General features: G+C 35.2%; 3 protein-coding genes across 3 annotated transcripts in view; 1 reads left to right on the forward strand and 2 right to left on the reverse strand.

Annotated features, from left to right (window-relative positions):
* Nucleotides 1-8124, reverse strand: part of LOC117107283 (cGMP-inhibited 3',5'-cyclic phosphodiesterase A-like) — a gene marked incomplete in the record, with an annotated part of 65370 nt that extends 57246 nt beyond the window's left edge. Inside the window, 1 exon segment of the mRNA XM_033248915.1 lies at nt 7309-8124. Coding sequence (XP_033104806.1) covers nt 7309-8124 — 816 coding nt within the window.
* A 4390-nt stretch (nt 8125-12514) lies between these two features.
* LOC117107308 (60S ribosomal protein L10a-like) lies at nt 12515-18008 on the reverse strand. Its single transcript, XM_033248951.1, has 5 exons — nt 17936-18008; nt 14766-14918; nt 13905-14053; nt 13349-13521; nt 12515-12813 (listed from the first exon to the last, which is right to left on the reverse strand). Exons 1-5 carry the CDS (start codon nt 17938-17940, stop codon nt 12643-12645), a joined length of 651 nt encoding a protein of 216 aa, XP_033104842.1. The 5' UTR covers nt 17941-18008; the 3' UTR covers nt 12515-12642.
* A 185-nt stretch (nt 18009-18193) lies between these two features.
* LOC117107257 (ubiquitin carboxyl-terminal hydrolase 47-like) overlaps nt 18194-23112 on the forward strand; it is a 46888-nt gene continuing 41969 nt past the window's right edge. Inside the window, exons 1-4 of the mRNA XM_033248881.1 lie at nt 18194-18407; nt 19826-20023; nt 20467-20577; nt 21692-21863. Coding sequence (XP_033104772.1) covers nt 18378-18407; nt 19826-20023; nt 20467-20577; nt 21692-21863 — 511 coding nt within the window. The 5' untranslated portion in view covers nt 18194-18377. The remainder of the gene's footprint in view (nt 18408-19825; nt 20024-20466; nt 20578-21691; nt 21864-23112) is intronic.

Below are 23112 nucleotides of genomic sequence, written 5' to 3' on the forward strand. Positions count from 1 at the left end.
AAAATACACAAATAATACAACAATTTTGGATTCGCATTGCGTATCATGCACCAAAATAGGTTAGGCCTTGGCCTCCTAGCCTAGTCCAAGGCTATTTCAGCCTTATCAGCTCATGAAAAAAAAAATATATTCTTCCTTGTCGTAAAAAAAACAAAAAAAGAACTAAAATGCTGACCCTGAATTTCATAAAATTTGATGGCCAACACAATAATTTTTGTTATTTCGCCTTATTAATATTTCAAATGATCTAATATTGTTAAAATTATATAAACAGTTAAATTTTATCTGATTTTGTTATTCCTCAATCATATAATATATAAAATTTAATAATAATTACTTTATCATAATATACTAATTGCATTGCAACTTATTGTCATAAATAATTTTTACCATAGTCCCACAGTTATATCAGACATACAGTAAGTAGTCAAAATCGTATCATGTTTTTGTTAAAGTTTTACTGAACAAAAACCTTGGTTGATTACTAAGCAATACAATGTCCTACTCTTAATAGAAACAGTTTGATTTATGTGTCTGTCTAGCGAAGAAATTATTTCTATTTTCTATAGAAAGCTAATAAATTACTTAAAAATACAGACTATGCAATTCAAATATTGAATTGTATTCTTCAAGTTTATTAGTTCAACATGGAGAATAGCTCATTAATAAGATGGACTGACTTCAATTTATTTTACAATGCAGTATTTTTCAAGCAGGTCTGAAAAGAGCGAGTGACCTGACCAGGAAACATTCTTTTTTTCATGCTATCTTGACAATTGTCCTATGATGTCAGGCTAGTGCACAGGCAACATTTGGTGCTAAGGCATTTTATCAAGGTAATTTTCATTAATTTCACTGGAAGGATTTTTAGAAGGGAAAGGGAAATAAACAAAACTGTTTTGCTTGCTCCAGACCACCACTGTTGTGCAATATATTGTACAGGTAACATCAAAGTAATCAAGATAATGTTTATGGTGGCATAAAAGTTTCTAGGCCTGTTCTCAAGCCTCAGAATAAATTGAAAGGCGAGTATGAAGTCTCATTTTGAAGACCATGGAGTCCCGGGGAGCTCACTTGCATACCGACCAAACAAGGAGGTGCCGTAGCAACTTCAAGACATGAGACACTTGTGCTACCTATTTTACTGAAAATTCTTATGGACTTAAACTACCATTTACCAAAATCGCACTGTGCTCTAAAAGATGACAGGAAAAAGGCCACTCAACAGTGCCAGAGAGGGCGCAATATTGACTGGTTCCCGATGGTAAAAATTCCGGTCGCAAACATATGGCTGTACCAAAGGTAGGCTTAGCAAGGGGCTTAGCACCCAGTTTAGCTTGAAATTCCCGCTAAAATCAAGCGGAAAATCGTGTCACTTTGAGATACAGGATAGGCCTGGGATTTTAACTACCAATTTCACCCTGGTTATTTCCCACTCTTGTGCTATAAAGTCCTCGCAAGTATACCCCATAAATGCTCCAACTCCCCCATATTTCCCAAACTTGTCCTACCAAGTCCTCGAAAATATACCTCGCAAATGCGGCACCTCCCCGTATACAAATATTTAAGAGTGAGCACCCCGGCCTGGAGTGTAGTGTAGGGTTCCGAATTCTTCCACAACTTGTGGGAGCCGCCTGGAAATTGGGACGGCCTCCCACACTCCTACAAGCAAGCTAGAATCTGCCAGGAAATATTCCTGCAAATATTAATATTTGCATGTTTTCACTGCTTTGTTATCAATTGTCTGACAGAAGTCATCTGATGGGTATCACTGTGCACAGCAAAAATTAAATTAGATGTTCAGAAAGATCTCAACCAGATCTCCAGAAAAATGACAACTTGGGACCTCTGGCAGTGTAAGCAACCATGTACAGTAAAACGTCCATTTTTCGAACGTCCATTTTACAAATAGTCGATTTTACGAATGGTCTTTGCCCTGATGACGTCATCATTGACCAATTATTACCGTAAAAAAAGCCTGATTGCGCACGTTTTACAAAGTGATAATGTATATTTTCTTAATAAAATCAAGTTTGTTGTACTGTATATTTATTAATAGTTAGATCTTTTTTTCCATTTCTGGTATAATAATCACTATATTAATGTAATAAACCTAACCAGTGTCTAACGCAAGTGTCATCGTCGGATTGAGTGTACATGTTTACGATGACGAACAAGAGTGTTGGGGTCAGCAACTTATTGACATCGTTAATGCCAGATATGATCGCAAAATGCATGTAAACAACACAATTCGGCAATCTAACAACTAAAAAGAACATGATAGAAAGGTCCATAAAACATACAGATGTTTGAATAAGAGTTAAAATAATAATTTAAGTGGAAGAATGCCAGCGATTAAAATAATTTGGTTTTTATCGAAGGTAAGTTCAGCTAGGCCCTTGTACGTTAGATCGCGCTGCTGCACTGTCGGTTCGTGCTGGCCTGGTAACCGTCAGCCTGTCTGTGCTTAATGGGAGGGCATAGGCCTAGGTATTGGAAACTGACACCGATCTAGTTTACAAATTTACGAACACCCCTTGGTACCAAGGTGTATGTAAAATGGACGTTTTACTGTAATAGAGGGAAATGGCGAACCGAGATGACGTCACTGAAATTTGGCGAGTTGGGTATGGAATATAAACAAATCGAAACTCGCTATGTTATTGTGTATGAGGTGTGTTGAAAAGGGTAAATAAACGAACGTTTTAAACACATTTAAAACAGTAGCATGGCATTTTTTACAATGCCCTGTAACATTTTATACTATATAGGCAAATTTGAACACATTTTAGTTAAATTTGTATTTAATTAAAACTTAATTCTCCTTAAAGAAAGTCCACGATTTCCCATCCGTCTCTTTTACTCCTTTAGATATTCAATCGCTCATAGTGAGCGGAGTAAATTTTGGAATATCTACTAGTGATTTTTTGAAGTTTAAGTTCTGTTTGAAATTACAAATACAGCAAGAATCATGGCTATCACAACAAAAACATTGAGAAGCGGCCATGATTGCTATGTATAAAGATAGGAAATTAGTGCCCTCAACGGTTTATTATGATTTCATACCAAACACGATTGTCGACGTCTATTCGCCATTTCCCTGTATTGCATGCCTAAGCTCTTCTGTAGGCAAGACTTTTTTATACCTCGTTTAGTGAACCCGTAGCCCGCCAACAATGATGATTTCGATTAAAAATGAAATTTTATTTTTGCTTAATTAGTGTACCCGCTGCTACAAAAAATGGAAATTTAAGAACACTTCCTTAAAATCTTCAAAAATAAGATATGTACAGTATATTCCTTTCTAATTATATAAATTTAAAGCATTTTTCACCATCCCATTACCACACTGTTTACATTCACCAACAAAATTTTCTTTTCAGTCTGGATGTTTTTGGCAAAACTATTTGCTAAATAAGAAAACAAAAATTTCTTCTTTTTTTTTTCCGCCCTCCTCAGACGATCCTTTAAAAAAATAAGTTCACAAAACAAGGTATTAAAAAGTCTCGCCGTATCTCCATAGTTCTTTCTGACAAGACGGAACAGTACAGAACAGATACAGTATTGTATGATTGTGAAATCTAAGGGTAATTCTTACCCGAATGGGTGTTAAAAGTGGACCACCTGCCGATATCCTCTGATAATCCAACGCTTCAAAGTGCAGTGTTTTTTGGAGGACCAACAGCAGCATGCGTTAGCAGCAGGGAGCATTTTTTATCACTTAATACCTTTTTGATTGCTCTTTAATTGTTTCAACACGCGCCAGAAGTAAAGTCTGTTTAAATTTTCATGGTCTCTTTTACAGTTTATTTTCAAAAAGAAAACTGAAAAGCTTGATAAAATAAATTATTTCAACAGTGGGCTAGCTAGAATCCAGATTGTTACCTTTTACTATTCATACGTCCGCTGCATGCATAGATGATCATGGCACCACTGCTTATTAGGTAGTACAGTAATAATTTTCTGTTTTTAAAACTACCATTGTCAAACGAATGAAAGTTTATTCATGGTTTATAAGCCCAAAATGCAAATCTGCAATTTATTTGGAGTTTGCAATACGCTTTATGAAGTCTATTGTTGAAGCTTCAAGACTTCGGACACTTCATTACTTGATTTTGAGACAACATTATGCATTGGACCAATACCAATGTCCGTTTTTTAATTAAAGCTTGGGGTTTCAGTTTGTTTACAACAATGAACCTACACAATGTATTATGTGTGGTGACTCCATTAAGCCAAGGTAGGCTTTAGGACTGAGCCACCAGAAAACAATCAATCAATGAAAAGCAGCATGACTATAAGAAAAAACTTAAGATCTGAAAAGAGAAATATCCAAATACAAAGATAATAATCAACAAATGAAACAATTTTTAAATAACTTCTTACTGTATATAACAAAGAATGTGTCGAGAAAAAACTTTAAAATGAATTAGTGGTCACGATTAATTTTTTATTTGGAGGAGCAAATTTGAATATTAATGGTAGTTTTGACTTATAAAATGTATTGGTGTAGTAAATATTTCTTGTATTTATTTTTGAGATTAAGTATTGTTGTTGATAATTCATGCAAGGGTCAGGGCAACTTGATAGAAACTCATAATTTGCACCCGTAATATTTTAGGTTTTACGTCCAAGGTTAATGGTTTTTTGAAAGCCAAGTTCTACACGAACCGGTAGACCACACGTAGATACAATACCAGTAAGAACACTATGTAAATTTTTCCTGTTCTCACCCAAACGCTGTTTATTATTTTTAACTAAATACGTTCAAAATATACAAAATAGTATATTATTACATAAAAAAAAAACCAGAATAATTTTAATGAAAGTGGATGATTAAAATCCTGGTTTGTGAAAGTCGGGACTGTTTACACTGAAGTGTTCCTATGTTGACAGGACTATCCTGGAGAAGCTTCTCCTGAAAGCATTCAGCTTCGTTGAGCTCAGGTGCAGCACATTGGAGTCGTTAATGTTCACCCATTTACACTAACCCCAACTGCGGTGTTTGAAACGTATTGACAATGGTGAAGTAAAAGTGGGTGATAGTGTAAAACTGGTATAAGTTATCACAGCCATCTGTATCAAAGATTGAACATTTTACAGAATACTCAGGATTATTCGCAAACTGTCATATTATAAGTGAATTCTGAGATGTGTATTTGTAAAGGTCAACAAAATGAAGTAAGTTTTTCAGTGTGTCACTTGAGCCACTATGTGAATGTGACAAGTGTTTCTTTAATTATCATATTTATTTAAAGATATAATCTCGCAAAAACTAAATTGGCTGTTTCATCTAGAGCTCAATTGAAATGTACTTAGATCACATCTGGTTGCAAACTGAGCCTTATGGCCATAAACAATAGCATCGCGGTGTTGTGCGTGGATGTGGTTGGAATAGAGGAATATATTTGAATGGTCACCATGTCTACACCAAATAGAAATTTGCAGTCTGAACATAGCTCATTTTAAAGCATTAGGAGTGCACTAGGTGGTTACGAGGCAAGCACAATTCCAAGGAATATGGTTCAAATCCTGGCAGAAATTTTGATTTACATACAGAGCACCTACTGTTTTGTCAGCTTCACTGCACAACCATCATTCATTTTTTTAATGATTAGTTTCTTAACCATACTTAAGTCTAATGGCTTCCACTTTCAAGAAATATTCCTTAAAGCCTGGTTTTCTTAAAATCACTACATTGTTGCTACTGTGTTTTCAGTTATCGTTGTACTGCGTAGCAGATCTCAAAAGGCGCCCCAATTCGATCAACCAATCAGATTGTACATTGAAACCAAGCTAAACATCATTCAGGAAAATTGCACAGTGAACCAGGAGACAATCTACTCTTTTTCATTTAAGAGTTTTCTGCATTCTTAGTGCACACAGGCCCTACAGCTTACTTTCCTCATCTGAAAAGACACTATAATAACTTTGTACAGTATTTAAAGACCTCTAGCCGATACACTAGGAGTGCAACAAACTGGAATCGACTAGGGATTAAAGACCTGGTAGAAACTCTAATTTTTAGCACACACTAAGTGGCTATCCTACATGTAAGTTTAGCCAACCAAGTTATTGTGTTATGTGAACCATCCAGATCTATTTACCCTCCATTTTAACAGATAATCGCAGCCCTTAGAAACTATCCTTTAGGTCTATAAAATTTGATTTGGGTATAGCAAGTGCTCCTACTGTAGGCATTACTAAAAACGCTGCAGTGCTTTAAAAAATCACGTTATTCTTAAGTTCACTTGATCAAACTTTTAGTCTGGCATACTTTTGTTTTAATTTCTTCTAGACTGGCTATCAATCAATTCAGTTTCCTTTGTGTATCATTATTTTATCACACCTACAGTACCGTCGATAGTTTGCTCCCTTGTTCTTTTCAACTGTAGCATCTGTCAAAATATATAGTAGTACAGTATGTACTAGAAAAAGCTACTATACGATTCGAACCATGAATTTATTACCTTGTACAGTTGGTACCTCCTGAAATATTGACAAATTGATTCCGTTCATTAACACTGTATGTGTCTTTTATCCCTCATTGAAAAAATGATACACTAGCATTTCTGTCAATAGCTTTCTCATTAATTCGACCTTTGGCATTATGTAATAGATGATAACTGAAAACTTTTTAATTTTTCTTTTTTAAATAGTAGACCATACTACTGTATCTTTATGGGAAAAAATTTGTTTAAACTGTTAAAATACATCAGTGGAGGAGAAAATACATTTCTTCACAAACATTTCCAAATGTGGTCAATAAAACTATGGAAAAAACATTTTCATACCATATGTAGAACATAAACTGCTTGAATTAAGGCTTCCTTTGCATTACATTAATTTAGTATTAACTCAGGGGTCCCAAGTTAGAGTAAGTCAATTACGGGAGATCTGAAGTAGTGAATCCAGAAATTCGGAATAGAGGGGACCTGGGGGGGGGGACTTTCACAGATGGAAGGTCTAGACCACCTTAGTCCCACCATTGTTGGGGCTGAGGTAAGAAAATTCATGTTGATGGTACTACTAAAAATGGCCAGAAAGGCACTCTCAGACTTAAAATACTGTATAATTTTCTTTTTTTCTCCATTTTTTTTTTATAATGTTGAAAAATTTAGGGAGATGGGTTATTTTTCAGGAAAATTCTTGCTGGCCGGAGTAGAGAGGCCGTGCCGATTCCCCGGGGGAAATTCTTGCAAGTTGTGCTAAACTTGGGACCCCTGCTAACTTGAGTGCAGTACAAAGTAGACAGAATATTTCCCATCTCACACTGTGTATACCTATATTGTCTTACTATGCTCTCACCTGACTCTTGGGGATAAGGGCAGGAAGAGATGTTCTCCTGGTCCTCTGACTGTGTATAGATGCCGTACTTGACTGACTCGATGTTCTGCGGCGACAGATAACAGGAATTTTTTCATCATGAGCAAACTGTACTGAAATATTTTGTCTCATTCGTGTTTCCATGTACTTTGCAAGAATGCAACCTAAAATTCCACACAAGTATGCAATGAAAGGCCGGAACCATTGTGGTAGAGATCCCAGGGTTGAAATACTCAAAAATCGCATTATGCTTAAAAAGAATAATACAAACACACTAGATGTGTTTTTTAGGCTAGAGGTTGTACTAGCTAAGCATGCAAAGACGAGAACAGTTGCAACTAGCCATGTACTCAAAACACTGTCATCAGCATCTGTGCCAAACAAAAGTTGGCCCACAATTTCTCCAATATTGCAACCGAGGAACAGTAAATATACACTTGTACTAGTCCATGCTTTGCGAAAGTAGAACGAAAGCCAATAAAAGGCGCATACAATACTAAACATTGGGGCAAACAATCCACACATAAGATGAAAGAAATTCATAACACTGTTCTGGAAGAAGTACACACCGCAACTGATGCAGGCTACGGAAGTTGCAAACAATGCTGCACTTTGTGTTTGAGTGAAATTGTTTGGCTTCAATCCTAACCACGGTAAGTACGGATTGTAATAGCTGTATTCAATCGGCGAAACGGTGGACTTCATATATCCATTGTTGTCTGTAGCATCTCTGTCATCACAATTGTGGGACTTCTGCACTCCTCCATAGCGAACAGAACCGCTTTTTCCTGTCGCCATTTTTTAATTTTCCGGAATATTATACCAAATAATAGGCTTTATTCAGACGCTTTATCGCTAAGTATCGACCATTCCGTCCTCCTGCTTTACATGGCAGCGAGGCTAGTATGAACTAATCACAAGCAAAATACCACCAGATGCTTGATGATATATGATTGGGGGCGCTGATCATCAAAGATAAAATTAATGCAATTATTGCAAAAATAAATTCACTTGCAATTTAGCGCTACATGTTTATAAACAAAACACACTAAATTTCCATTGTGATTCAACATTTCGACCTTTATTTTTAATATCATTATAGACCTAAATTTATTTGTAAAAGTTCTCCATACAAATCATATAGGCCGCGTGGCCCATCAAAAAAGTTACAGTAATCCAACAAATGAGAACAGATTATTTAGCCAATAGGGCTTTTTTGTCGATGATTCACTAAATTAGCTAGCCTAATTACTAAACTAAACTAACAAAAAGGTGTTATGAAGTACGATAGGCCTACTGTTTTAGTTAAAACTTTCATTTTTATGCAGTTTCAGGTTATTGTTCAAATGCACTCTTGTAAAATACGAAAGCTTCTTTGAAACATTAATGAAGCCACAACTGTCAATACGGTACCATAAATCCTCGAATAAGCGCCGCACCAAACGTGATTTTTTTTCCGCTACAAGGCCGGTTCCCACTTGATCCGTATAAGCATGGAGGAAAAAAATATTTTTTCCTCCATGGTATAAGCAACAAGTAGGCCCTATTAAGCAAGCACAATGTGACCATTATGACGATGATGATTATTATTATTAGGCCTATTATTATTATTATCATTATTATTATTATTACAGTATTATCATTTGTTTATTATTATTATTATTATTATTATTATTATTATTATTATTATTATTATTATTAACACAATCTTTCATGTACACAGATGAATTAATTTATCAGTTATCAGTGCACCCATAAGCTATCTATACAATTAAAATGCGACAGCACCGTAGCTTATATTTATTAGGCCTATCTATTCAGTGCATTATATGCAATACGGTACCTCCAGAATGTCCACCAGTTTAAATTTAAAAAAAAAAAAACTATCTCATTAACTGTTCCCGAGTTTTGCGTCCAATATGCTTTTTTTGTTTTAGAAAAATCAGTTGTAGGCCTACATCAACAATTTTTCTTCCGGAGCTTGACTTTAACCTGCCATCTCGTACAGTAATTCTCGTCGGGATGCGACAGGATATTCTTATTTCAAAGTTTGGTGACGGACTGAAGTTTGATGTTTTTAGAACTGAAATATGGCATAGGGCTTAGGTCTGCTATTCCTACAATTGTCGGAATAATATTAATAAATAGTAGGCCCAGTTGAACTGAATTAATGAAATGTTATTCCCCTATGACAGTTGCAAATTTGCTATTGTACTAATTTTTAATTGTTTGTGAATTTTATGTTTTTGAAGGTGAAACGGGAAATTTCAGCCTTTTGAAGATTTCTGCTTATAAATAAATTTACCTTTGAATATATTACCGTAATTACTCTTCGAAGCGCCGCATCACACGTGATTTTTTTCGATAAACGCTGCACTTTATTCAAGATTATTTTATTTTGAATTGAAGCGCTGTGTAATGAAGCACAGAGAAACAGGGTTTTAAATAATGTACCGGTATACAATGAAGACACTGCATACCTTTCAAATCCATAATTGTGGGAGTTTCTAGGTGTTCCGCTCTTTAGACCAACCTCTGAGTAGTGCTTGGCCGTTCATGTCCCCGCCCACTTTGCCGTCAGGAAAAATTCGTTTATCTATGATGATGGGCCTATGATAGGCATTATTTTGCGGTGATTTACTTTCATATTAATGTGATTCACACAACTTCGATCGTTGACATTCGTTACAATTTTACACCACTTTTCCATGAAATATGCAATTACATTTATACTACAAATGCATTAATTGATCAGTCTTTCTTTTTGGAGGATAGACATTTTAAGACTTCTTGGAAACGACGTGTAACGAACGATAGGCCTATACTGTACCTACTTCTTTCCGATCGTCCATAGCGAACGTTTTGAAATACTGTACCCGTAAAGGCCTACTGTTATGATGCAAATTTGTATGTGTATTATATTGCGGTGATTTACATTCCCAATAGGATTAACTTCGACAGTAATATTAGTTACATTGTGAAACCGCACGTTTTCGTACAATATTCAAAGGAATTCTTTAAACCATAGAAACGTTATGATGTTTGTTTCTTTACGCATGTATGAAATTGTTAATATTTTTCAGGGGTTAGCCGGCGGCCGGCGCATACGATCGGCTACTACGATGTTTTCGCCGGCTACTTCAATCAATGCTGTACAAAAATTAATACAAATACCACCAATATAAATAGCGAAACAGGCCTGTAAAGAACCTTATTTACCTACACGAAGTTAATTGGCAATAGTATGCATTCATTTCGATGTTCCTTTCTGTTGAAAGTTCGTTAAAATGCCTACCAATTTTCAGACTCATGTTTGACTTTCATGAACTTTAATTGTTTACTGTGGTCTTCACGCTTTGATGAGCACAAAAACCTATCCTATTGAACTCATCCGCACTCTCACTACAGCATTTTCCCTGCAATCCTTACACTGCGTAGCCGTCTCCGATGCAATGGGAAGTCTCCCTGATTGGACCGACCAGTCAACATTGACGAAAGCTGTTGGCTACAGCAAGTAGTCAAAAGGTCCATCTTCACCTGTGATAATATACTAATTAGAACTAATTTCAGATGAAAAGGATGAATAAAGTTTATCTGTATCTGCAACAAGCTTCTTTGTAGTTGGTGCTGTGAAGATGAGCTATATCCCATTCGCTTAAGATCAGTCACGTTTGCATACTTTTACACCGTCGTTTTGTGGTACCTTACCTAAAACCTGTTTTCCACTAGGCGGATTTATCCGTGCAAATCGAAAGCGTCGATTCAGTTCCTGAGCTCGGATTGGTTGCGCACTTTTTTCACTTCGCAAAAAGTACAAACAGTTCGAACTACCGATTTCGCTGAAGCGAAAAACTCCGATAGAAATGTGAATGCACATGAACCAATGCTTTCAACTCGAGCGAATAAATTCACAAGTGGGAAAACAGGCTAAAGGGACAGCGTTTAGCGGAAAGGCCCATTACACAGTGGCATACTTACCAGTTTTCTTAACATATTGTTATTTAGCAAATTGTAAGTACAGTATTATGACTAATAAGTTTTTAAAATCGATTGGTAAAGATGAAAGTGATCTTTGTAATTTCTGTGACCAAGTCGAAACTGTTGAACATATTTTTTATGATTGTAAACATGCTTCTGCAATGTGGGTTGATTTTCAACTTTTTATAAACAGGGAATGCGGATGCAATTATCAGTTGCGGAGACAGCATATTTTTTTTTTGGTTTTGTTGATCCATCTTATAATGCTTTAAATCATGCGATACTTATAGGTAAACAGTATATCTTCAATGTAGAATAAAACAAAAGCCAATTGTGAATGGTCTAATTAGTTTTATCAAATCAAAATACAAAATAGAAAAGTATATCCATATGAAAAATGCAACTGCAAAAATTTGAAACCAAATGGAGGAATCTCAAGTTTCTTTTTATTTGAAAGAGATGTTTTTTTTCTTGGGATGTGGATTGTTACATTAATGTGTCCCGATTGACTAGAATGATTTTGTTTAAGACATTCTGTTGACTCATCCGGTTAAGTTACTCAACGGACAGGTCGGCATGGGTGGAAGTCTATTTTTTCCCCCTGCCGCAGGTTATTGATGCTCTGTTACTATATGTCCTGCCGGGTGAAGTGACATTTGCGTTTTTTTGTTTTTTTTCGTCTTGTTATGTAATGTGGATTTGATGTATTATGTTTTGTTGGAAATATGAATTTAAAAAAATAAAATTTAAAAAAGTACAGTAGTAGGGTTAATGTAGCACATAATACCAAGGTCTATGAGCTGAAATGTTCATTTCCAGCTTGAAAAAAGTTATTCACTTGCTTTATAGCAATTTTTAAATCTGGATAACTTGAGTCAAACTGGCAATAATTTGCATGAATTTATACTGTGTAGACTAGATGGCAACAGCTACCAGCCAAAAGGTTTAATTATAAAATTGCATGCTGTTAAGCTACATATTTTTTTGCTATTTGATAATGTCTATTTTTACCATTTTGTTGAGTTGTACAATGCCTTTACGGCCTTGTTGAAAAACACCATTGTGGTGAACAAGTGTTTCCGTAGTTAAATAAAGTTTTTATTATTATTGATCATGTGGGATTAAATTATTGATTCTATTAGACAAAGTTATTAGCCTATACTTGCTAATACAAAATGGGAAGATACAAAATGAAAAAAATTCAGACAGATATGATTTCTGTGATTTATTATATTTTGTTAGTTAAGCAGCTATTAAGTTTCAACTACAATAATTATTTCCAATGGTACAAGCCACATATTTATATGTTCAGCAAATACATTGATACAAGTCATTTTTTTAGTAAAGACGCTGTGGTTTTCCCATGGTGCTCTTAACGTACAAAGAACGTACATTCTGCCAATTTTTCTTCAAGAGCGAGACCAAGAAATTGATGGCGAGGCTGATGTTGGCAACAAGTTCATCGTCACTCATTTCAATGTGGCCACAAGCTACAGCAAGACACAGTACCTGGAAAACGAAATACAATCATGTAATTTAACCGTTGCAAGTTTTCTTGGTGTGCAATTCTTAAAGCGAGTCAATATTGTTCATATGTTTCGTCTCGGACAGTCACTTGTCTAACTGCACAAGATAGCGACACACAAGTTACTTTCTGCAGTCTTTCTTGCTTAAGTTGGCATGAGAAGGCCAACATGGCAATTCAGTATGGTGTCAATAGACTGCAATACTACATATATACAAATTGTGCACAAGACTGGTTTGCTAGTTCAGTTTGATGACTTGTGCACAAGTCATCAAAACTGAATGCCACAGACAAAAATGACAAATTTGAGAGGATTTTTGGATACAAACACATGGAAACAACATTAACAGAGAAGGAGCATACAAACTTTCTAATATTTAAAACCAACTAATTAGTCCTGGAACTACCAGGAGAGGGCAGCCCACAACACCAGGAAACATCAACAACTAGCAAACCAGTCATTGTCTGATGAAGATCCGTTGACAAACTTCACAAACAGCTCTCAAAACAGAAATTTACCTTCTTCATCTGAAATTTGATGGTAGCTTTAACTTCCTCGACCTTGTTAGTCAGTGGCTCCTGGTGAGAAACTAGAGTTGGGAACTTTCCTGCTTTGTTCAAACCTGGACCAAGAAGCTTGGGAATTTGTTTGATGAGAGAGTCAGAGGCCAAAAAAGCGTCGTATTTCTTAGCTGAAAAACAAAACTGCACTATCTAAATAGGGTTTCCACATTCCATTGCAACTTTAGTAAATTCGTAACACAATTAAATACCAAGTACAATTGAAGAAAAAAAGCTTGAACTTAAAAGTTAAGATGTAAATTGGTTTACATGTTGAACATTAATTTTGATTAGTTGTCACTTTTACATACACATGTTATTAATACCATTATCAACTATTAACAGTTACTTTTAATCATGCTAATTAGATTACATTTGGTTAACTTTTGTGCTATACCTGTATACACTTTCTTTCACATTTAAAATCATTATAATTTAGGCAAAAATTTTAATGCAATCTTCAAGATTGTTATAGCTGTACAAATGAATAAAGATTACTCATTATTCTCATTACCTAATTTTTTGACAAGTTTCTTGTTCTTGTTGAGCTTCTTCAAAGCATCTGCATTCATGCATGGTATCCCAAGATCTTGAGCCTCATCACAATGCTGTTGATCTCCAAGTATACAAACCGAGAACTTGGGTCGTGGGATAGAATGCAATCTAACAAAGACGAAAACCATCAGATAATCTGATAAGAACGACATATTATTATTATTTTATTATGTTTAAATATAGAACATTTCAATTGTTTCAAATACCGACAATAGTACAATATTTAAAGGTATTTTTATATTTGTCACAATGAGTGGATGACAAAAGCAGATATAGTTATCTTGCAAAATAATTTGGCTATTGAAATTAGGTCTCAATTACAAAGTAGGGAATCAAATTTAGACATATTTTTCAGAGATACAGACTGTATTCAATATTAAAGACAATGTATACAAGATTACATGCCTTGATGGATTTAGTAATATTTAGTAAGAATTTAGGATTTAATTATAAGTGGAGAACCAGAATAAAAGATTTTTGATTTGGACAAAGTTCATCAAAAATGCATTTAAATGTGAAGGTGCCATTCTCAGATTTGTTTCTCAGCATTAGATATCAGATAAGACATGCATTTACCATCATTGAATAGCACAAATTTCTTTATATATTTTTCAATTCACCAAATTTCTAAAGAACAAAATGTCTACCTGTTCTTGCTGCACAACCTAACTATTAGCTAATTTAGGATAGTGTCGGCTGTGACGCCTCCCCACTTATTTTAAGACCTTGGGTGGGGGTCCGTCGGGACAAGAAGTCTCGACTACCTGACCAGACATTAAAATGAAAGTCAGGTTGAAATTAAAGATGGCAACTTCCATACTTGACGGTTCCAGAGAAACGCTTGTCCTTCTGAGGATCGTAGTTCTTCAGGTTGATCTGCAGTTCAACAGTCTCAACAAATTTACGTTTCTTATCCTTGCTGCCTTGTATGATTGCAGCAACTGCATCATATATCGAGTCACGAGACACCTTACTGAAATTGAATAAAACGTACATGCAATACTCAGTTTTCCTTTGCATGCCTTTGAAAATTAAACAAACTTCGTTAAGTTTAACAATTAACTTTCAATCAATTTTTGAATCTTTTAATTTATTTGAGCATGCCATGAGCAATGACTTGAAATTTAATGATCGAGTCACTGCCTGAAATTTGATCAGTCTAAAGCTACTGGATCAATATTTTACTCTGCGAACAATAGCAATTTTTGTAATGAAAATATATGACTCGACGACCTATTTGAATATAAAATTAGGTTTGTCAAAGTGGGCTTATTATATGCTGAAAAACCCCATATTTAATAGGCAGTTGTTACTGTTGTGACTGGAATAGTAATGAGTATAGGCACTGGTGGAAAATGTAATTGATTCAGGGAAATAAAACCAAGGTAGGAATTTGAAATGCAGTATAGATGCAAGGTACTACACTTTTCTTTGGCTAAAGTCAAATATCACCCTTGGGTTGTTTGTTGGTGCATAGATATTCAAAGTAAAACATGACTGAGATAATACAAACAATACAGTTAAACGTGCCCAAGTCGACTTTGCCTAACTTGAATAATTTCTAAAACGATCTTATTTTACATGCCAAATTGTTGTTTTTCATTAATTAACGATATCCAAGTCAAACAATTTTTCAATGCTATTTTGGATTCGATTTAGGCAAGTTCAACTGTGTCTACTAACTATTTAATACAAAAAAAATGAAAAAAATGAAAATAAATGAAAAAAAAAATTTTTTCAGTACCATAAAAAGACATGTGCGCAAGGGTAATAAATATATATTTTTTATTTGACCTAAACATACTCTTTAAATACACGATTATAAAAGCTACCATTACATACATGCCAACACTCCTGTTTTGGCCGGAAGACTACCGTTTCAGTGACCAGACACCTGAACATTTTTTTCTTGTGTTTTTCAAATGCTTTCCCAGTTTACAAAGAAAATTGCATAGGCATACTGTACTCGCGCGAATAAGCGCCCGGCCGCTTAAAATATTTTTTTGCACTTTTTGAGCGGCGCTTATTCAAACGGGGCGCTTATCAAAACATAGTGGAAATTCAGGGGGCGCTTATGGAAATAGATGAAAATCTAGGGGTTCTTATGAGAACTTATTAAATTCAAGAGGCACATTTTGAATGAAAAACGATTATAAAATAACATCAGGAAACCGCAAATTACGAATGGTGGTGCGGTGGAAAAGATAATCATCTAGAGAGCATGGCTTGTCATGACAAGAATGTTGTGAGTACAGTATTACATAAGAGCAGAATAGCAGATGAAATTAGTGGTGGTGGTTAGCTTGTTAGCCATCGGCCGGTTGAGACTAACAGGATGACATGATCATTGCAGGTTTTCTTGAAAACTCAGATGAGAATGTGTTAAGGTGCAAATTGTAAGAAGAAAAGTTGGAAATATACTGTCTGTCCGGGGAGCTCTCATCTGTCCAAGATAAATATCCTCATTTTGATATTGACTAAAGGAGAATGTGATTCCACCCCACACCTCAAATCATGCCAACATCCACAGTCCAGGATTGATTGAATTAATGAGGGGGGCGTATATTCAAATTAGAAGGGGGCGCGTATATTCAAATTAGAAGGGGCGCTTATTCAAACGGGGCGCTTAAGGAAATTCTCAAGTTAGGAGGGGCGCTTATTCAAACGGGGCACTTATTCGCGCGAGTACGGTACTTATATATTAATTTGTCTTTTTTGCAATAAAATACTACAGAAAAACTTCAATACTTATGTTTTTCCAGTATTTTGCTCAGCCTAATGTCTGAAATCGTTGAATAATCAGACATGAAGTTACAGTTACTAAAAACCAGCCCAGTAATTATCTTTACTAATTTATGCCCATTGAAAATGCATTTTACAAGTATTGAATCCAGATTTTGTATCTTGTGAAAAGGCCAGCAAGTAAGAAACTGATCTGCATAGCCTAGGCCTAGTCATTAATAGCCACACAAAACAAGCGATTTTATTATTGAAATAGTAAATACACATAAGAATCATGAGATTGTGTATGTAATGTGCACACACACCCCCTCCCCCCACCCAAAAAAAAACCAAAAAAAAAACAGGCCAAGGCCTTCGGGGCGCTAATACACTTTTGCACTAATCTTTTAATTTTTATTATTTTACCTCTATGTTCTTCTCAATCACAACATATAATTATAAAACATTTTTACATGATTCAACCATTCACAAAATACATTTTTCAAGACAAATATACCTTTATAAATATAGTCTGATACAGCGTTTTTGTGCTTGCTAGCACGACAAGCTCTCTGTACTCTATTTTGCAATCAGTAAGAAATTTCCAGAATGTCCGAGTCAATTCTTAAATTTTGAAACAATTACTAACAGGCAGTCTTACAATTTGAATATCCGACAACAAAATGTGGCATCATGCTGTACCATCTTTTTGTTTAACTTTCTTGTCGTAATCGAGGTTCATTGAACCACCGTTTAGCATTGGCTTTGGTAGTTGTTCGCTGGATTATGCCATTAAATAGGTCTAGGTCAAATTAATGCCTTTGTATGCATTTGGATCATAATCTTTTTAAAGCAAGGCCAAAAAAAAAAAATATACTTGTTTAGCGTCACCGCCAACCCTGATTTTCTAGCCGCCTCTCATTTTTTTTTTTTTTTTTTGGTATGTTGGCATGTGGGCCTAGGACTATGCCAATTAGCAGAGGCCTTCGAACTTTAAATATAGGCCTCTACTAAGCCCTAGCTTGTCGTGCAACACTGACAAAATACACAAAAACTTCAAACCCGGTACTAACAGCAGTACATTATAATAAGTAAGTGTAATCATCATGTGGTGCAATATGTACTATAACACATTTTATTGAGAAATAAATTTTTTAAAACTGTTTAGTAATGAATAATAAAGGCTTCTTTTACAATGCATATCACAATCGAACACAATTATGTACAAAAAAAGAAAGATTAAAATGGATTTAAGACAAGGCTTCATACCTCATCTTCCACCTTAGGACAGCTCCACACTCAAAAAGACCGATTCAGTCGGAGAGGTCATGCTTGACAAAATTGTATATGTAATTTGTAAAATATTTATCATAAATATTTCATATTTACAATTCAAAAAATATAAAAATTAAAGCACTAAAAGTTTATATTTTATATTATAATCAGATATTCAAAATGTTTATTTAAATGTACAATTAATTTTGTAAAAAAATAATGCCGATAAGTTCATTGTAAATAACCCTGTGTGAAATTACCGTGTTTATTTCCGGTGATATTGATAGGCCTTAATATTAATCTTCGTTTTCGTCGTTTTTAATCTTACCCAAATTGTAATTTTATAGGCCAACAACCTAATCTGTATTCCACGTTACAGGAGGATGCCGCGAGTACACATAAGACCATTGTGAATCTTTTGTACTTACTTTCAACGATGGTACCCGGAGAGGTTATTTTGGCTGAGGTAAGGCACCACTCCTGACGACACAGTCACATTCATTGCTTCTTTGCACTCACTGTCAGTCTACCCACTCACACAATGGTTAAGATATCTTCGAGTAGGCTCAGCCTTAGCCAGATGCTATTCTGATTGTCTTGTTTATCTCAGTATTTGGTTTTATAGCATTTAATGTGTAGCATAACTTCCGGTGAAATTAACGTCTAGTAAATTACTTTTTTTTTTTTCATAAATAAATTACCTAATCAATGAGTGGAATTTCCAGGTGTAGGAGGAGTAGGCCTACACTTCATAGGCCTACTGTACTAGCCTAGCCTAATTGACTGCTGAGTGGGGAAGGAGACCATTCTTCTTACTGTTGTAGTTAACGGTGAAAGAAAATCCATATTATTGCTGTATATTTCCATGCTCTTCTAGATAAATATACAATACATTGTATGAAAGGTCGATCCAAAATGAACAGAAACGGGGCTATATGGGCGTTAGTATTGTAGGACAATTCAGCAGCAAACCAGTTTGGCACAATGTATGGAACACTTTTTCTATAGTCAATTTGGTTCACTGAACGACTATTCCTGATATTGAATTATAATAATATGTGTATTTACTTAAAAGTAATATTTTCATTACTGTTGAAAAGGATGTGTTTACTTTTTTTAATTTACTTGTTTACTTGAGCCCTAGGAGATCATCAGTTCTCCTGGGAATAGAGGCCAAGTATGGAATGCTTACTATAGGCCCCTCATGAATAGAAATAAAATTTAATGAGCGGGTGGTCAGACCATCGCTTTTATGAATTTAATGATACAGAATTAACATCCTCATCAGCCAGAGCATTCCAAAGACCAACACATCTTCTAGAAGAAGATCCTGGCCTCAAATAAGTTCTAGAACACCAGTGATTTAGTTCAAAAGAATTTGGGAAGAACTCAGGAATTCAACAAGGGAAGTCTCGGCCAGGCATAAAAGTACAAGAAATGGGTGTAATCTTAAGTTCAATAAATGTGAAGTTCTCACTGGTAACTGATCAGTGTGTCCATGTAAAGTAAAGCCCATTTATTTGCAAAGCAATTGTGATATTGATAATGTGTAAGTTTATAATAAAGACAAACAAAACATGTTTAATTTCCTGATTTTCTAGGTGTTAAAAACATTGCCAAAAACGGTAAGGCCTAGAATGTAATGTCAGCTGCACAACCGAGAACATTGAGTTATCGTTATCATCTGAATTCTAGGATGTAGTTTGGCCCGGAATTTATGTTGTGACGGCCACGGAAGAGTCAATACATTTTAGTGTCTTGTTGTTGTGCAAATTAATAGCTGCCAAATATCACAGTTCAACCCTTGTTGACTGTTTAACATCAGCTGTCCTCAATAAGTACATTAGCAACATTGATAATGACCCATTTCATTGTTAATTTCAGGGATCATCTAGTGTTGATGATCCAAAGGTTTTATGCCTTATCAAAGATGTCACAAGTTCTTCGTTACCTAGATGGAATATCAGTCTACCAGGCACAACTTCAGCAAGAGATCTTTACAAGGAGGTAGCAAACCAAGTTAACTACGAGCTTAATTCTTTTTCTCTTGTCTGGCTTCCAATGGGAGATGATGCCAGTGGTGTAAGTTTTTTTTCATCTTAAAATTTTATGTAAAATATTGTTATTATGGGAAGTGCCAGGATTTGCCAGATTTTGGTGGGGGTGGAGGCATGTTTTGCACAAAATTTCTCGGAAGTAGTCCAGGAGATGAAACCCCTAGAAACTTTGACAATTTAGGGATTTATTTATTTAAATTTAATTGATTTTAGAGTCTAATAATATGTAAAAAAAATATATATAATTTGGTTTTGAATTGTGTTTTTTTTTCAAGACATGGGCAGTGACCCTCTCTCCCACCACTAGTGTCACCCCTGCAAAATATAAAAATGAATCTCATATTTTTACAATTTACCCAGATTGTTAGTCTAAAATTCTTACTGACCATTACAATTAGTGTTATGAACTTTGACAGACCTCATTCATGTTGCAATTCATCTTGTTTTCTAAATCCTTTTTTTTTATAGGTAGATATATTTGATTGTGGAAATAAATCTTTGATGGACATTGGTTTAAAACCAGATAAGAAGCGAAATACTCTCCAAATTCAAGACAAGGACGGTATACAGCCGGTACTTGTACGTACCTTATTGTTACTATTGCATGGATAGATTTATTTGGAGTAATCGTTTTTTTATATTAAGCCCTGTCCAGACTATTGAATTGTTTTTGACCAAAATGTGTGACATGCCTAAATATGGTCATGATGACATCACATCATGACCATCTATAGGTACATCATTACTATATATGGGCATACAAAAGCTTTTTGTCAAAGAAAATTTGATAATCTGAACAGATCTTAATATAGACAATAACTCATTCCTTCTCTTGATCTATTAATATGGTGTTGTGGGAACACTGTTGATGAAACTTTACTCAATAAAACCCTCCCCACAAACCTAAGTTCTATTCACATTTTTATGGTTTATATGAACAATTTGTATGGCTTTCTCATATATGAATATGATGATGACAAATCACATCCATACAGTATATGGGCAAATCACAGTTGTTTTTCAAATGAACTTTGAACAAAGGTGATATGTGATGTTGTTTTAATGATGTGGATTTTTTGTTAGAAATTGTCATTCTTGATTTCGGTTGTTAATAATTGTATAGCTATGGTATTCCATGACTAATGTATCAGTGCAATTGGATAAATATTATATATTTATTTCACTCCAAACAAAATTCAAATATTTAACAATTAAGTTGGCTAACTGGTGGGAATGGGGGCTAAAGCCCCCACTCCCAGGGCCCGTGGTAGGTCCTGCTCCAAAACAAGCTAACTTTTAAATTAGATTCCATGTACCAGTGTTTGTTATCTAACATTTTCTAAAGAAACACTACCCTCTTACCAACACAGTGCTTGGCACGTCGCATGACCTGTACCAAGATTTTTCTCTTAATCTGCCCCTGGCTAATTACAGAGAATGCCAGCTTTATTATGTGTGTAATTATTTGAGGCAAATGGAATCACCGTTACTTAAATCATATTCTCACATATTTACATTTAAAAATTTTCATTATCAATTTTGTGCATTTTCAATTTATTTAACAATATCTACTTTCAAAGCAAATACAAAAACATTAATTTACTGACAACATCATAACTTTCAATCATAAGTAAAATATTGTTAATAACAGGCTATATCAATTTTAAATTATTATTAAAAATAATCATCCTAGGTCGGTGCTGTAGGGACATCAGCCACGGAGCATGAGATGGCACCAATAATAAATGTAGATGACCCAAGTCCTGTGACTTCACCTATATCGGACCAAGCCAGTGGTTCCAGCAGCATGAACCCAACATATGATTATTCCTATGCTTTGCCAGTTATCAATAAATCAGACACAGGTAAACCTACATAATTTGTTGAAAATGCTCTGTCTACACCCTGGTTCTTAATAGGTGGCCCGCAGACTAAATTTGGGTAACATTGCCGCCCTAACCCCGACAGGGACATTGTCTTTGCCGCACCATTGAGCAAATCTTGGCGCCACTGACTCTTGGCGCCACTGACTGAAAATTAACGGTCGTCTGGTCGCCAGTGGCGACCATTTTTGGTGTTTGGCGATAAATTTCTAAATTTCCAACTATATTGGATTAGCGAAAAAATGACCAACTGCTTTAGCCATTTTGGTGAAGGCTTAAAATCTTTTAAAAGTTTCAAATACTTGCTAAAATACATCTTCTTTTTTTTCGATCGAGCTCTATTTTTTGCCAATTCATAGCCATGCGACTTTTATTTGTGGTGTTGTATTAGTAGTCTAGCTGCAAATGCCAATTTGTTATTTTTTATTTTAACCCAGTGGATGCAGAGGAGTGGCTGTATGACAACAAATACTATATTCACGCCAGCCGGCTAGCAAAGTAGACCTAAAGGCAGCCGACAGTCGGGTACATAAAAACTCCCTAGCTTTTGTTTTTTTCCAACAAGGGGGCCTATCTTAGATCTATGCCTATGCGTGCAGTGGTGGTAGAAATGTCATTAATAATAATTTAATCAATGATTTTGTGTTCTCGTCTGATACATAAAATACATTTAAGTAATGTATGTGATATTTAAGAATGCACCACAAGGGTTTGTTACACGGTGCATGTACTGTATAGCAGAGTGACAGCAGTAGAATAGCGGTTTTTATCTCCAAGGCTAGGCTAGGCCAAGATCGTAAGCCCTTAATAATCGCGGTGAACAATTTGGGTGATAGACGACAAGGCCTGTTTCCAGAAGATCATACTCAAGCCAATTTTTAATAATCCTTGATGGGACTTTATGTCCTGATACATAATTATGCTGAAAATGCAGGAAATATAGGTTTCCAGGAGACACTATGGTTCCCAAAAGTAGGCTATTTTCCTTGCTTCATAAATCACAATTTTGGGCCAAAACAACTCTCTACTTGTGTCATGTACTAATACAATGGATTTTTTCCCGGTACCCTGAATGTGGCTCTTGTCAGGTCGGACTATTTTAACCATTTGCGTCAAATTTTGGGTAAAGATAGATTCAATTGGCTAAAAAAAAATTGTAAACCAATTTCATCTTGCTGGTTTTATTGATTTTGTGTTTTTTGTAAAATTATGTTTCGGCCCATAAAAAAAT

The sequence above is a fragment of the Anneissia japonica genome, unplaced genomic scaffold, assembly GCF_011630105.1.
Source record: "Anneissia japonica isolate Jap-2015-1 unplaced genomic scaffold, ASM1163010v1 scaffold211_len1577895_cov191, whole genome shotgun sequence".
Taxonomy (NCBI): Eukaryota; Metazoa; Echinodermata; class Crinoidea; order Comatulida; family Comatulidae; genus Anneissia; species Anneissia japonica.